Source organism: Tachysurus fulvidraco, chromosome 7 (assembly GCF_022655615.1).
Source record: "Tachysurus fulvidraco isolate hzauxx_2018 chromosome 7, HZAU_PFXX_2.0, whole genome shotgun sequence".
Lineage (NCBI taxonomy): Eukaryota > Metazoa > Chordata > Actinopteri > Siluriformes > Bagridae > Tachysurus > Tachysurus fulvidraco.
Window position 1 is genome coordinate 11,357,603 of NC_062524.1, and position 16,446 is coordinate 11,374,048.

The window sequence follows — 16,446 nt, forward strand, 5'->3', positions numbered from 1 at the left end:
ATATATATATATATATATATATATATACACTTATTTATTTAAAAAATATTTATTTGGGAAAATTAAAAAAAAAGCCACTTCATTTGATGTACCTTTTATAATACATTCATAAACATTTCATGAAGCGATGCTGGAGAATTTCTGGAAAAGTCCAAACGTGTGATGATCCTGAAGGTTTTAGGACTTATCGAGTCTGGGTTACTATATATTTAGTGACTGTTCACAGACGTATGTTGTTGTTTAACACGTCAGTTTGCTAGGAATACATCAAACTGTGTTTTAATTCTGATCCTTAAGCATCAAAAATCATTTCAAACAGCATTCGATTAAATTCTTTATAAGAAGTGGATATCGTCTTCGGCCAATAAATGATTCGAATGAGTTTATGAAATGGAATAAAGCGCTACGTTTACCTTCTATAACAAAATTTGATGTTAGTAAAAAAAAAAAAGATGAATCAAAGCTCTTGGTTTCTTTTTCATGTATAGACAAATATTTATGAAATGCTAATGAATGTGATATAAAAACAATACGTACACTATGCGGCCAGAATCTAATGATGGTGTTCAGATGATACGGTGCAGAAAATAAAGCACGTTGCCACGTCATAAATAAACAATAAACACACACTGACAGGAGAAAGGGTCGTCCTGATGAAGAGCTTGACACAAGCAAGTTTTTGAAATTTCAGTCCTGGTCCAATGGAAGCTTGTAGAAGAAACGATAGTTGTGATGGACAACGTGACTCACCATGCTGAAGCGTGTAGAGTTTAAAATGCTGTTTGTTCTATCGTGTCGCTCATTACAGCCTTCTAAACTGTGTCTGGAAGAAACATCAGCATCAGAGACATAACCGAGCAGCCGCACACGAGCCTAACATCACTAAACGCTCTTCAAAGTGCAAGCTAGTCTGTTGTGACTGGACTCTGGAGCAGTTCTCTGGAGCGTGGAATCACACTTTATGGTCTGGATGCTAACGTACTCAAGAGTACCTGGTCGTCGGTGAGAGATGATGGCCTTGATTCTTGACTTGAGTTAATTGTGGTGGAGGAGGGTTAAAAGGTCTGGGGCTGTAGAGTTGTGTTAAAGTTAGGCATCTACCTGAGAGACATTTTATAGAAGATCACCTGTGCACAAAGCAAGCGCCATAAAAATAGACGGTATTTAGATTGGAAGCAGTCGAGCTTCCTGAACAGATCTCTGACCTCTGAACATCAGACCTTCTTACCGACATCAGCACCTGACCTCTCTAATACTATATGGACACAAATTCTCTCCAAAAGAATATCTTGTAGAAATGGACCAAGTGTGTATTAACGTCCACGGTGTGGTTTAAAGCTCACACCTTACCTGAGGGTCAGGTGTGCACAGAGTTTGATCAATTACAGTAGTGAAGGTTATAATGGTTAATGAAGCTGAGCCCACATGGCTTGTACAGCCTGTGTAGTTGCACAACATGTCCACTAGGGCGCATTCCTCTGTGTGTGATTTGGGACACAGCCTCCTCAGTGTCGCTGTTGTTGAATCTCGGTTTCAGCTTTTATTATTTTGCTAGTCGTCCAAAATTCAGCAGAGAGAGAAATCCAGAGTTTGAGCGCCAACACGGATTTTCTTTGGGATAAACGCACAGGCCTCGCTGCTAAAACGGTAACACAACTTTTAGTCTCACGTTAAAACGTTTTTTTCCCTTCTCTCTCGAGTGCCTAGCTAGCTTAGCCTAGCTTAGCATAACCTAGCTTAGCTTAGCCTCTTCATGCTAACCACATCAACATGGCGGCACGATATGAGATTAAATATGTATCTACACGGGCGGGTAGCTAAGCTAGCACCATTAGCAAAACAGCTAGCTTCAAAATGTTTGTTTGGCCCTACATATCATTATTATTATTTTATGAACTGACCTCGATCACAGGGTCGGTGTATGTTTTTAGCGAACTAGAATTGTTTTGTAAAAAGTCTGACTTGAGAGAAAAGTTTTTTAATACAGCGCTAACGTTAGCATGTTAGTTGATCGCGTTAGCACGTTAGCTAGTTCAAGTTACACTTGTGAACACGAAGCCTTTTAAGAGCTGCTGAGGAAAGATAAAGGCCTGGACCCAAAACAACAGAATTATCTTACATGTAAATGTCATAGAAACCTTTTCAGGTGCGAACACTTCATTATATATCTTACTTTAAAAAAAAAAAAAAACTAGCTATAATCGTGACTCTCTCTCTCTCTCTCTCTCTCTCTCTCTCTCTCATTCATATATATATATATATATATATATATATATATATATATATATATATATATATATATATATATATAATAAAATAATATATATTCGTGTGAAAAAATTAGGTCACCCCATTAAACTTTCAGTCCTTTATTAAGAAATGTCAACATGTCGATTTCTGATCATTATTCTACTCAATAATGAGTATTTGATTTGAGGAAAAAGTTTTCACACCATGTGCCCTAATAGTCAATGTTTCCTCATTTGCTTTGGCTGAAATGAGACGTTTCTTGTGATGTTTGATGTTCTTACATCCACAGGCTGTTTCACATCACCACACAGGATCTCAATAGGATTTAGATCTGAGCTTTGACTGGGTCACTCCAGAATTCAGCCAGTCTTTGTTGGATTTACTATTATGTTTTAGATGGTTGTCATCTTGCAGGGTCCAGTTCTGCTTGAGTTTCGATTTTTTTGACAGATGGTCTCACATGTTCCTCAGACACCTTCAGATACAACATAGAATTCATAGTGGATTCAGTGATGATGAGCTGGTTAGGTCCTGCTGCAGCAAAACATCCCCAAACCATAACACTTCCACCTCCATGTTTCACAGTTGGCATGAGGTTCTTTTGCTGAAATGCCAAACATGCCGTCTGTTATCATGTCCAAATAATTACATTTCTCATCTGTCTAAATCACAATATTCCAGAAGTGTTGGCCTTTGTCTCTGTGTCTCTCTCTTCGTTCTTACCCTCATGTATTTCTAAATACAGCAAAGGTTTCCTCCTTCACACCTCCCATGATAATTAAAGATGTTTTGTAAAGAGCTTGCTGAAGGTCCCGTGATGATATTTTATTGTTTTTGTAGACTTCTTTAAGCATCTTACTGCCTGCTCTTGGGGTGAATTTGCTTGGCTGTCCTGACCTGGTCATGTTGGCAGATGTTTTAAATGTTCTCTACTTGTAAATGTTTCCTGGACAGTAGAATGGCTGATTACAAATTCTTTTGAGATCTTTTTATATCCCAGACTCATAATCATCAACAATCTTCTTTCTGATGGCCTCAGAGAGCTCTTTGGATCTCACCATGTTGAGATCTCTCACTTCAACATTTAAGCATAAACCAGGTTTAAATAATTCAAGCCTTCGTCAAAATGCTCTGTAACAATGTTCTAATAATTTGCACTTGATGTGAGTAGGGTTGCAATGGGGCAGAAAGTTTCCGTTAAATTTCCGGTAAATTCACGGAAACTTTCCACAGGAACTTAATCTGGGGATTAAGTGAAATGAAATGAACCACAAAGCAAATAAATGATAATGCCCATAAATTCCTTGGAAATATAGGGAAATTTATATAAACTATATCATATACAAACATGAATAAACATTTTGTTTAGGCATTGTTTAGACATGCATGCAAGGTAATACAAATTTTCAAAATTATGTCTTGACTGATTTAATTGTAATAACTTTAATTGATTATTTCATTGAGTAGCACAAAAGCATAATAAACATTATTATGCTTGTAATAAACATAATAAACTTAATAATTGTAATAAACATATTTCCCTATGATTGCTGTAAAATGAAAGCATCCCCCACCCTTGCCCTTCTAAAAAAGTCCCAATCAAAATGTAAAATAAAGCATTTTTTCTCAAGCGAATGTGTGGGGGTGGGTCATCAAATAATCTGCGCATGTGGTAACACTCCTAATTTACTGCTTATTAAGAGTTAGAAAGTAGTTATTAAGTTTAGGTATTGTAGAATAAGGTAATGCAGAATAAGACATTAATATGTGTTTAATAAGTACTAACAAATAGCCAATATTCTATTATTATTCATGCTCATAGGCATAAAGTTAAATGACCCTAAAATAAAGTGTTACTGTGCATTTTATGGAAGAATGTAAGTACATGCAGGTGGTTTGGCCTCAATGGCCCTCCAGTAAGCAGTGTGCTGTGTGCAAGTGACTGAGGAACGCAGGGTACAAATTCTTAAATACTTAAATTGCATTAAATCTTGTTGTTTTAAACAAAATTATGCTGCAAGATTTTTTTTTAACTACATTTAAGTTCCTTGTTATAGGCATTTTAAAAAAAGTTTATTTCCATATATTCCTGTTAATTCCCATGGAAAGTTTCCAACCTTAAAAATTCCCTTTTTTATTCATTTTAAGTACAAATCTATGTGGAGGCATTTTTATTTTTTCCTCACAAGAAATTGGATTTCATTAAATTACATTTTACAAATAATAAAAAAAAAACACCCACTGGCTTTCATGAGGTGTCCTAAATTTTTCACGTGATTGTATATTAAAAACAAACGGCATCGACTAAAATGTTCATCTCTGAATCTCTGATGTCTCACTTGGTGCATTCTCCAAAATGTTGGGATAAAAAGGGGGAAATCAATCAAAACAAACCGAATGAAGTCAGATTTTTAAAAAAAAATTTTATTATGATAATACAGCTACAAAATACAAAACCAGCTGCAATTCTTTTGTATTTGTGACATTTATTTAAAGGTTCTTAATGTTGCATTATTTTTTCTTTCCTTTTTTTTTTCAAAGTCAAATCAACCTTCAGAGCTTCAGCTTTGTTATTCAGCTCTGTTTGCTTTTCATCATCATATTTACAGAAAAATATCCAGAGGCTGCTTTCACACCCGTTGATCCGGTTTGTAAGGCTGGGTTATTCTACATTCACACACAGATTAAATGTTGTAATGTGTGAATGCAGAGTGAAATGTGTCCTCGTGGCCCAGTTGTTGTTAGGTTTGTTTTTTGTTTTCTCACTGCATTAAATGAAATGAACCACAAATCAAATAAATGTTTTCTGACAGACGTATAGTGCTTGAAACGTGACCGTGGGAAAAAGTGCACGTATAAATCATCAATGGTCAAAGCTGAACCCGATGTATTTAATTTTTACAATGTGACAAAAAGCAAATTAAGAACACTCACTCAATCATTCATTCACTCACTTGTTTATTCACTCACTCGCTCTGTTACTCACTCTTTAAGCATATGCACAAAATTATGAGAACTCCCTATATCTTGTGCACTCGTTCTCACGCATTCACTCGTTCGTTCTCTCACTCGTTCGTTCTCTCATGCATTCACTCGTTTGTTCTCTTTCTTACTCACTGGTTCTCTCACTAGTTGGTTGACTCTTTCATTCACTCCTTATCTCACTTGTTCGTTCACTCTTATGTTCACTCTTACTTGTTCTCTTGATCACCCTCTTGTTCTCTCTCGTTCACTTACTCTTTCACTCAATTTCTAAACCTACATACAGGATTTTGAGAGCTCCACATGTGTGTCTCATGTATTACTGCTTGTCCTTTGCTCATCCACACAGTTTGTTTTTTAGCAAGTTTTGCAAATGACTTTGTTTCTTGGAAACTCTTGTGATGAAGCTAAACCCAGGATTTAATTTTGCTTCTTTTTTTCCATCTTCTTAAATGTGCATTGAGTAAAACCATTCAGCTATTTCATGATTGGTGTTTTAGTTAATTCAGTGCGTTTGATGGTGGTTTTTATTTATTTCTGCTTTAGATTCCCTCATTCTCACTCATCCTCAAGAAGCTCAGTGTTCACTGATGTACATCACACCACCACTGTTTTTTTTTTAACGAATTTCTCAGTCACTTAATACATTTGTTCTCAGACTTTGGTTTATACCACTATTTTTGTCATGTTATATTTACCTTTTAGGCTGTTTGGAGAATTTGAACAGAAATCGACTATTGCACCTTTTAGAGTTTTTAAAGAGAAGGTCAGCAGCCAGAGAGAAAAAAGTGTGTGTTTCTTGTCCAATCGACTAAACAATATTGAGTTTAAATGTCAAGTGCAGAATGTCCTCTTGTTCTGCAGACCATAATTGGATCAGAAATATTGTTTATCACATTGACTAATCACAATCAATCAAACTTATCTTAAGCTTCATTATGCTGACCATCTGCTGCATGTGTCTGTGTGTTCAGATGCCCCATTCTAGGCGGTATGCATCGTCGGAGCGGGCCAGCCGCAGCAGCTATCAGGACCGCTATCGTGAGCGAGAGCGAGGGAGAAAGCCAAGACACCGGCGCTCACGATCCTTCTCCTTAAGCAGCGAACGAGACAGGAGAGGACGAGGACACAGGCAGGAGGTTATGTACGGACGCTCCAGGAGGTAATCTAGAAATAACCGTGATCGAATATCTTCAATAAAAATTACAAAAAAATTTATTTTCTACTAATAAAAAAACAATTTATGTCAATAGCGAACAGATGCTTTCTTTTCAAAAGAACTAATTGTACAGCTATTTTTTGAAAACATTTTGTTAATGCTGGTTTATGTAGTTTATATTGTTAAAACTGGCTTTATTGAATAAAATGAAAGCTAAGCAGTTGATTCTTTTGATTCTTTTTCATTTCCAGCTACGACAACCGTTCAGTAGACAGGAGACCTTACGACAGGCGCTATGGTGAACCCTACCGGCGACAGGAGCACGAACGGGAGCGAGAACGCGAGCGAGAGCGACTGTCTCCAGACGGCTACCACTCACGCGACCCTTCCACCACTTATGACTATCGCCGCACGCACCAACGCCACAAAGGCAGCAGGCGTAAGCACAAACGAAGGCGGCGTAGAACCAGGTCCTATAGCCCATCTTCCTCGGTGAGTACTTCCCAGCCCAGGCCTTACGTCTAGGCCCTCTCTCTCTTTCTCTTTTTCTCTCTCTCTCTCCCCCTCTCTCCCTTGCTCTTTCTCCCTCTTTTTTTTTAAATTCATTTTAACATTTTCTTCTCTACAGCTCCAGGACTTGGTGAGTGTTTTGTTTTTTTTCCTTTTTTGATTTGTTAGACCGTTTTGTGCATATTAGTTTTTTTTTATTTTTATTTTTTTATTTCGATTGAAAATGATCCTAATGTAAAGGAAGTAACTAGCTTGTAGTCATTACCTTATATAAAGCTGTTTGTGTAGTTTTAATGACAAGTTTGTGTCATTATTTCTCTATACACACCCCCCTCTCTCTGTTTCTTTCTTTCTTTCTCTCTTTCTTTATTTAGAGCTTCACTTTAAAAATGAAATCAAATGAACAACAACAAAAAAAAAAGCAGAGAAAAGATTATCGATTTAAAAGAATGTAGATTTTTTCTCTCCATTGACTGCTTGCTTTTTTTTCACCTGGTAGTGCAACAAGTTTGATTTTCTATATCAACTTGTATAATGTGATGATTACCAGTTCCTTTTGCTTATGTGTTGCTCTTGTATACATAAATGTTTGATGCAGGTTTTTTGTCAGGGCACTAGACAGGAGTTTGAGGGGAGGGGAGTTCATGTAGAGAGCAACAAAAGGGACAAAATGTGATCTTTGACTTGTTCCCTTGCACTATATCCCTATCGTTATATATCTTCTCACGTGGTGTCATTCGAACCACTCCATGATCACCAAACCTACGTACACAACCACCACCATCACTGCTCCTCTCCATCGCCGTGGCAACGGCTGCCCCTTCCACCCTGCCCTCTCGGCTTATCCCCTCCTGCTTTGCCGGTTGTGCCGTGACCTGTGACCCTGGCTGGTGGGGCTGAAAAGCAGCGGAGTGCCAGCGGGACGCGGCCGTTATGTGTGAGGGACGACGAGGAGGGTCACCTGATCTGTCGGAGTGGCGACGTCCTGCAAGAGAGATGTACACACTGCCACTACTACTACTACTCCTCTACTCTTATATCGTAACCTTTCTCCCTATCAGTAGCAGCACAGAGCATACACACTCACACGCCAGGGCCAGTGGTCATGATGTTGATGATATCGATTGTTAGAACAGACCAGAATGTTATAGATCGGTATCTTAACTTTCATACACATAGAATATTTCATAGAAGATTTTTTTTTTAGCCTTTCTTGTTTTGGCCTTAGTGGTGTCCAAGGTGCTTTACAGGGATGTTTAAAAAGCTTTTACAGCTTTTGATATCCTCTTCTTTTATCGTCTCAGCGTATATAGTCATTTCGGGGTTTTTTTTTCTCTCATTAGGATAACATACTACTAAGCGTTAATTTTGCTCCCTATACCTTAGTCTCGTTTAGATCTCGTTTCAGTCATTTAGTTCGGGGCGGGATCGGGCGGCTCCTTGTTTGTTTGCTTTTGTTTGTTTGTTTGGTTTTTTTGTTTTTTTAATCAATTTTTCCAGCAAATTCAGTGATTCCTCATCAGGGGGATGTCGTCATTGTTTTACTTCATTAGTTTCTACAATATTTCCAGGGTTGAGTAATTACCCAAGTTTGTTTTGTTCGCTTTGTTGGCCCGACGGTGTGCAAATTGGTTGTGTATTTTAGGTAAATTTTTAATGGCTAACGGGTTGGGGGGCAGGGTCTGGGCGGGTTGGGGCGGTGAGACGGGTCAATGCAGAGATGTTAGAGCACTTATCGCCTGCCTTTTTGGTTCTCTTGCCTGTTTTCGTTTTTGTTAATATTATTTGTTTCTTTGCTTTTTTTTTGTCTTTTTTTTTTCTCTCTCTTCCTTTCCCCCATCCCTGTCTCTCTCTCAGATGAAATTGTTGGCACTTTGGGCGAAGGCACATTTGGAAGGGTGATGGAGTGCATCGACCATCGAAGGTAGGCCTTTAATTTAACAAGTTCAAAAGCTTGTTAGGAAATTGTTAGAGGAACTTATGTTACTTTAACAATTAAGATTGAGTTCAATTGTTACATAACTTAACAATTTTAAAGAAATCTCTTTATTTCTCTTTTTTTTTATAAATAGAGGAGGTTTACAGCAGTAAGGGTGACAGTTTTTAATACAATTTACATAATGAAGCAGTCTGTTATTTGGTGCTGCCAAGAATGAACAGGCATGTAAATGTTTCACCCGGAGTTCACATTTGTTCAGCTGACATTTTTTCTTTAATAACCTGAGCAAAAAAAAAAGTTTACGTATTTTAGTTTAAACTTATCTTAATCTTCTATGTTTTTTATTTTTACTCATAACGTTTGTTTTTTATTTCAGAGGTGGAGCTCATGTGGCTCTGAAAATCATTAAAAACGTTGAGAAGTACAAGGAGGCTGCGCGACTGGAGATCAACGTGTTGGAGAGGATCAACGAACGAGACCCTGATAATAAAAAGTGAGTCAACCTTACATTTACTGTACATGTGACAAATTTTTATTTTGCATTTTTTCACTTTTTATGTATTTTTATTTATTTATTTTTTTAATTTTATATTTTTAAGATCATCTCAGTTTGGTTATCATCTCACAGCATCGTTCTCGCACGCACACAGACGCAATCACACACGCACTCACACATGCACTCACACACATGCACACGCACACACACACACCTGCAAAGTTTCTGTAGACTAGATATGGAAGCTTTAAAGTTGATGTTCACTAGATGTCAAAATTAGCCTTAAAACACCCTGTAAAATGTTTATTGGTTTCATGCACAGTAACCAAAAACTGAAGGTGAATGGATTTAAAACGAGTGACACCTCAACCACGTTCACTGGTAGTAGTAATAATGTCCTGGAACTGAGGAGAGTTATGCAGTTTGAGACACTGCACTAGTTTCTTCAATTTGTCTGTCGAATCTTGTGCCGATTCAGGTGAGAATAGTGAAAAAGACTTAAATGTTACATAATAAACAGAAATGCAAATCTCAAAAACAATGCAAAAAATTAGCACACAGAATCTGTCTTTGATTATTAATGTTAAGGTATGAAATAAATACAATCAAACTGAAGATGAGCTTTGTGATCATTTTGTAAAGCAGCATCATGCCGACTGGAAGGTAAATCTATTAGAATATTTTGTATAGTCAGAGAATTAAAGGGAATTCTTGTTATCCTGCCTGACCTACATAAACTCCTATTTTCTTTCTCCTGTTATCATTTCTTTGCAGTCTGTGTGTACAGATGTTTGACTGGTTCGACTATCACGGTCACATGTGTCTCAGCTTTGAGCTGCTAGCACTCAGTACCTTTGACTTCCTGAAGGAGAACAATTACCTGCCTTATTCCATCACCCATGTGCGACACATGGCCTACCAGCTCTGCCTAGCCGTCAAGTGTGAGTACATCAACAGAAATAAAACCTCAAAGCTCGTTTAACGGAGGCACTCGTATGAGTTTTACTGGTACAAACACGATATTGTCATCTCATTTACAGTTCTGCATGATAACAAGCTGACCCACACAGATCTGAAACCAGAGAACATTCTCTTCGTGAACTCGGACTTCTCCCTGAACTACAACGTAGAGAAGGTGAGCGTGTGAATGTTTCTTTCCTTAATTAATCAATTAATTAAACCATGTCCCTTAGAATGAATCGTTTATTTTGGTGTGTCTTGCTTTCTCATTCAGAAGAGAGAAGAGCGTACGGTGAAGAGCGCCGCAGTGAGGGTTGTAGATTTCGGCAGTGCTACGTTCGACCACGAACACCACAGCACGATCGTCTCCACCAGGCATTACCGCGCACCTGAGGTTATTCTTGGTAAGCGTGAAGCCTTATTATTCAAGATTTATAATTCATGACCACTGTTACATTTTAATATATTATCAGGTATCGGTAACATACAAAAGGAAATGGGAGGTATGTGATTAAAAGCAAAAGGAATATTCCCTGGCGATGTCCTACTAGTGTAGTAGGAAGTTTCAGCTTTTTATTTAATAAACAAAAAAATGATGCATCAACAAAGGCTTGAATAAATGTGAATTTAGTTGTAGTATGTGAAACCTGTTATAAGCGTTTGAACAGCAATAACTGAGGGCCTTTTTACACCTGGTCACTTCATGTGTTTTCTCTGATCCGATAGCTATCTGATTTGTTAAATCTGTTCCATTTGCCATAGGCCACATAAATGCGTCTTGGCGAATCGGATATCAATCTGATCTTTCTACTCCCGCCCAAAATGCAAATGTATTTTACCTCATTTCCGTGGTAATTGAAATGGAACACGTGTTGGTTTGTGCGGCTTATATCCGTCTCAAAAACGTTTCGGAGGGCATTTAGACCTGGGGTCTCATTTATAAAGCGTGCGTACGCACAAAACTGGGCTGGAAACGTGCGTACGCCAGTTTTCGCGCAAAGGTTGTGATCTATAAAAAACAAACGACGGAGAATGTGCGCACCTTTAAGCAAACTTTGAGACGTGCGTACGCACATTCTGGAGACAAAGGGAATTGGTGACACAGACGGTGAGGTCGTGAACTGAAGTTAGATTGTAGAAAATTCATGTGAGAAGAACGATTATAAGAATTAATGAGATTTAATTTTCACTCCATTTCATACGTCATATCCACATTATCATGAAGATTAAATCCAACAGTGTTATTTGTGCCAATTGTTTTAGGCTATATACATCTAGTAAAATCCAAACGTAATTCAAAATGTATTAGAAATAAAATAATAATAATAATAATCAGCATGTATCCTGCCTTGATGCCCAATGACGCCTGAGGTTAGGCACAGGATCCCCGTGACCAGAGTAGTTCGGATAAGCGGTAGAAGATGAATGAATGAATAAATACCTAGCGCTGCCTTACAGTTACATTTTCCTTAATGTACATATATCATAAAATGTCAAAGTCCGCAAATACAGTCATGAAGCACAATCGCTGCTCCTCATCGGTTCTACGGTGTTCATTACAAAACCGTCATGAAGAAGCATGTGCTCACTATAACATAAAATTTTCGCCCACAAATTAATTCTGTGATTTTGTCAAGGTGTTAACGATCAGTCTAATTGCTAGAAACATATAAATCCTCCGGTGACCCGGGTATGTAATGCTTCATGATGGCACTTCTGGCACTCTTGGAGGATTACGCCAATGGCAGAATAAGATCTATGTGTTGAATTGGGTCCAGTATTAGAGAGGGCAACACACCGGAACTATGCCATCCCAGTCCAAATACAAGTCCTCACCACTCTGGGGTTCTTGGCAACCGGCTGATTCCAGCGGGAATTGGCAGACAGGTAAATTATTTATATAAAAAAAAAAAACTATAAGTAATCCTCAACTTTGTGTCTAAGACCTTTTTGTATATGAAATAATTCTATTGGAATTCATCATCTCACCCTATAGGTCTGGAATATCACAGCCGTCCCTGAGTGCCATAATATCTGTCGTTTTGAATGGTATACTTAATATGGGTAGTCGATACATCAGGTTCCCCTACACTGTGTGAGAACAGGCCAAAATTAAAATGAAATTTTGCAGCAATGTCTGGTTTCCCAAATGTAATCGGCACAATTGACATGATTCCACACATGATTCCTTTATCTTGACACATAACAGTGTAGGGAACAGACTAAATGCAGGCGCAGTACGTGATGGCTGGCTTCTTGGTGAGTTTAACAATATTAAAAAGTAGAAAATGTAACAATTTTGTTTTTAATATAATTATAACAATTTTGCTTTTATATATAATTATACTATATATATAAAATTATATATAAATAAAATATGCATGCGACAGTGGCTACCCCTGAGATGCTGGCTCCTCACCCCATTTTTAAACACACAGAGCGTCCACTCTCGTGCCCACGCAGTGATTTGCATTGACTATTTATGGTTAAAAATGGGCGTGTACAGGGCGGGATTTGAGGCTGGTTCATGTACGCACATCTGCGGGTGATCTGTGATTTATAAAGGGAACATTGCTTACAGGTGTGCGTACGCACGGTTTTATAAATCGGAATTTTTTGGCGTACGCCATTTTTGGCTTTTGGGCGTACATAAACTTTTAGTAGGGATCCTACGCACAGTTTTATAAATGAGACCCCTGGTCTTTTTACCATCGGATAGCTATCTGATCACAGAAAACGCATGAAGTGTAAAAAGCCCCTGATTATCTGATAAACTGATTATCTGTTTGACAACGATATTTTCTGTGGCTGCCGAGGGAGGAAAGGAAGCGGCGGTGGCCAGATATGAACATACTGCATTGGAGCAGGAAAAATAACCCAGTTAATTTGTGTATTTTATTTATTTAATTTTTTTTAAGTTACCCATCAACAAGGTATTTCATAGCTGAAGTCAGTTATCAGCTGTAACTGAGGAGATAATTATCGAATTCTTGTATAACGAAGTCAACCTGATGAGCAAAGTTTCATTTTCTCAATGTTTTGCTAACGAATGCGTTCCTGCAGTCAAGGAAAAGAAAGCTAAGCTGCACTAGCGAAAGCCGTTTAACTGCTGTATAGGTTAGTAGGGTTTATATAGGACACACAATAGGCTAAAAGGAAAAGTGCTACAAAACGCAACAGTTTTGCTGTAGACTTTCCGTTTAAATCATCCTCCCTCATGATGATGATGATGACCGCTATAACTGGAACCTCGGAGATTCCTGTCTTCCCAAGCTTGTGCTTAAATAGTGAATTTATTTACTCCTATTTAAATGCATTTGTTATTAATAGATTGTTAGAAAAATATTGTTAGTATGTAAAGTCATATAAGGAGTGTGTGTTTAGTGTATTTGTGAATGTGTTCAGAACTGGGTTGGAGCCAGCCTTGTGACGTGTGGAGTATAGGCTGCATCCTCTTCGAGTATTACCTTGGCTTCACACTTTTTCAGGTAAGCTGCTGGTTTTCTTTTATTCTTTTCTCTCTTGCTGTGCAGCCTGTGTACTAAGGCGACTATCGCTGCTGTTTGTAACTGAAGACTAATCTTCCCCCCTTTTTTTTTGTTCCCTCTTTCAATGTTGCCTTTACAGATCCTTTTTTTGGTTATTTTTAATTCTTCATGCTATACAATGTTATTTTAGTTTCATTTCCCTAATCTAATAACAGCACTCAGTAAAGAGTCTGATCATCTTTAACATCGGAGACGTTAAGAGGTTCTCCTCTTACTGATGCCATCGTCTCTTTTTTTCTTTTCTTTCTTTCTTTTTGGTCTCCAGACTCATGATAACAGAGAGCACTTAGCCATGATGGAGAGAATATTGGGTCCTGTCCCTTCCAGGATGATCAGAAAAACTAGGTAAAGCACCACCAGCGCACGCGCGCGCACACACACAAACACACACACACACACATTTGAAAAATGACCAAGTGCATGCTTCATATACATCAGACTTCTACTATTTCTCAAGTTAGTCTGACCGAAGACTTCTACAAAATGCTGAACTTTCTGTAGGTATAAAAGCGACAGGACAGTCTGTCTGTTTCTCTTGTTCACACTCATTATTTAAATATGGCTCAATTACATGCTACTCGCATTCAAGTGCTTCGTTAATTAAATGAACTGAACAAAGGGGGAGATCCTGAGTTTCTCTCCTGACCACGTTTTTGTAAACCGAGCAACCCTCGATCACCCCTTACTTTGGAAAAGTCTGTTCGACACATTTTACACTGATTAATGAGGTTTTGTCAGAAGAATTGGACTTGGATTTCTCATCCCAACAGAAAGCAGAAGTACTTTTACCGGGGGCGTCTCGACTGGGACGAAAACTCCTCAGCAGGAAGATATGTTCGAGAGAACTGCAAGCCCTTGCGAGTGAGACACTGCTTTTATTTATTATTATTATTATTATTATAGTTCCAAGCACATGTTTATGATCTATTGTCTTTGTACAGACCAAAGTGCAAGTCACTGTCAGTGAGATGATTTTCTGACTAACTTACTTTTGCAAAATAAACAATTTCACAATTTTGGCACTAATCTACTCAGGCTCGTGTAAAAATAAAACAAAAAAACGACTAAACGACGATCAAAAACATGAAATGTGGTGGCCATGTTTTAATTACTTCCAAGGATGTGGAGCTGTTTTTCTCAAATTCATGACTTGTCGGTTTAATGGTGTTCAGTTCAAGGTTCAAGGTCGTGGTGTGGTCATCAATAGGGGGTGGGGGTTAAGTCCAAGTAGCTGCTTCACTGTCCGCTATTATCGCTCTTTTGATGTATTTTGTCTCTGTTTGTTCAGCGCTACATCTTGTCTGAGGCTGAGGAGCATCACCAGCTGTTCGACCTGATCGAGGCCATGCTGGAGTATGAGCCACCAAAGCGCATTACTCTGGCTGCAGCGCTCAGGCATCAGTTCTTCCAGAGTCCCATCACTGCTAGCGACCAGACATCAGGAAAGCACTGGGAGGTCAATCGTGACATTAGCCGGTGATGTTTGTTTCTACCTGCCTTAGATTTTTTGCGCCAAAAAAAAACTCTTCACATTTTTGAGGGGCTATGAAAAGAGTTGGTGTGCAACAACAATCGGGATTCACCTGGTGAAACTGATCCTTTTTTTATTTTCAGGCAACCTCTTTGACCAAGTAGTTTTAAGGTGGACTGAGTTGTCGGGTTACACTGCCGTGTCAGCTTTAAAGGATTTAAAGGTGACGCAGGACTTTGTCTTAAGATGCAGCTGGTTACAATAGTTGGGTATTTCCAGAGCCTGTGGGTAGAGCGTGTATCATAGGATGCCATGTCACAGATACACAGACACGAAGTCTTCCACACATCATGGACATGATGGAATGAGCGTGATCCAGTACTGCAGACACACAGTAGATGGAAGAGGTTTTAAAAAACCATCTCGAACAGAGAGAACGCCTTTGAGTCATATCTGTTGTAGCAAAACCCAAACAAGGTGTTTTTTTTTTGTTTGTTTGTTGTTGTTTTTTTTTCTTTCTTTCTTTCTTTCTTTTTTTTCTTTTGGAAGTGTTTGGAAAACATGAATGTAAACGTAATGAAAAGCAACGAACTGTTATCAATCGCATTGGATTCCATTGTAATTGAACCCTGAGCCTGAATTAAATCACTTACTTAGTCGTATTTTTACTGGACAGGCAACAGGTGAAGAGGTGTTTTGGCAGGGACACACTCCTTCTGTCAGACTCATCTAATAGAACCTATACAGAAGCTACTGTTTCATGTAGATTGGTATGTTTTTCTTTCTTCAATGTGACACACACACATGTGGATTTTCAATGGAAGCCTTTTGTTCATGTAGTCAAGCACAGATCCTTTGTGTGCTGTCATTCTTGCCAGCAAAGGTTTACAGTATTTATTTAAATCAGCATTATTTTTGTTTTGTGTTTTTATATGAAGCTAAAGGTGTATATCTGTATATACAAATCTATATGTATCTATGACTGTATAGAATAAAGGCTCTGTCTGTCTGCCTGGTTTGTGTTGGAGTCTTCACAGCTTCACAGGCAGAAAACAGCAGACATCTTGTCAGAGTTTGTCTCTCATTCACTGTTTGTGTTGATTTTGTAGCTTCTGCTGTTTTCCGAATATA

General features: G+C 38.2%; 1 protein-coding gene across 3 annotated transcripts; it reads left to right on the forward strand.

Annotated features, from left to right (window-relative positions):
* The first annotated feature begins 1,464 nt into the window (after window positions 1–1,464).
* clk2a (CDC-like kinase 2a) lies at window positions 1,465–16,387 on the forward strand. Of its 3 annotated transcripts, none has more exons than XM_027143885.2 (14): window positions 1,465–1,647; window positions 6,207–6,394; window positions 6,643–6,883; window positions 7,806–7,899; window positions 8,759–8,825; window positions 9,217–9,333; window positions 10,111–10,277; window positions 10,377–10,471; window positions 10,571–10,700; window positions 13,702–13,784; window positions 14,110–14,189; window positions 14,615–14,705; window positions 15,133–15,320; window positions 15,459–16,387. In XM_027143885.2, exons 2-14 carry the CDS (start codon window positions 6,207–6,209, stop codon window positions 15,469–15,471), a joined length of 1,554 nt encoding a protein of 517 aa, XP_026999686.1. In that variant the 5' UTR covers window positions 1,465–1,647; the 3' UTR covers window positions 15,472–16,387. The 3 variants fall into 3 exon arrangements, with proteins under 3 accessions (XP_026999686.1, XP_026999687.1, XP_026999688.1); XM_027143886.2 differs by having other exon boundaries at window positions 7,809–7,899; XM_027143887.2 differs by lacking the exons at window positions 1,465–1,647; window positions 6,207–6,394; window positions 7,806–7,899 and having other exon boundaries at window positions 6,746–6,883.
* The last annotated feature ends 59 nt before the right edge of the window (window positions 16,388–16,446 follow it).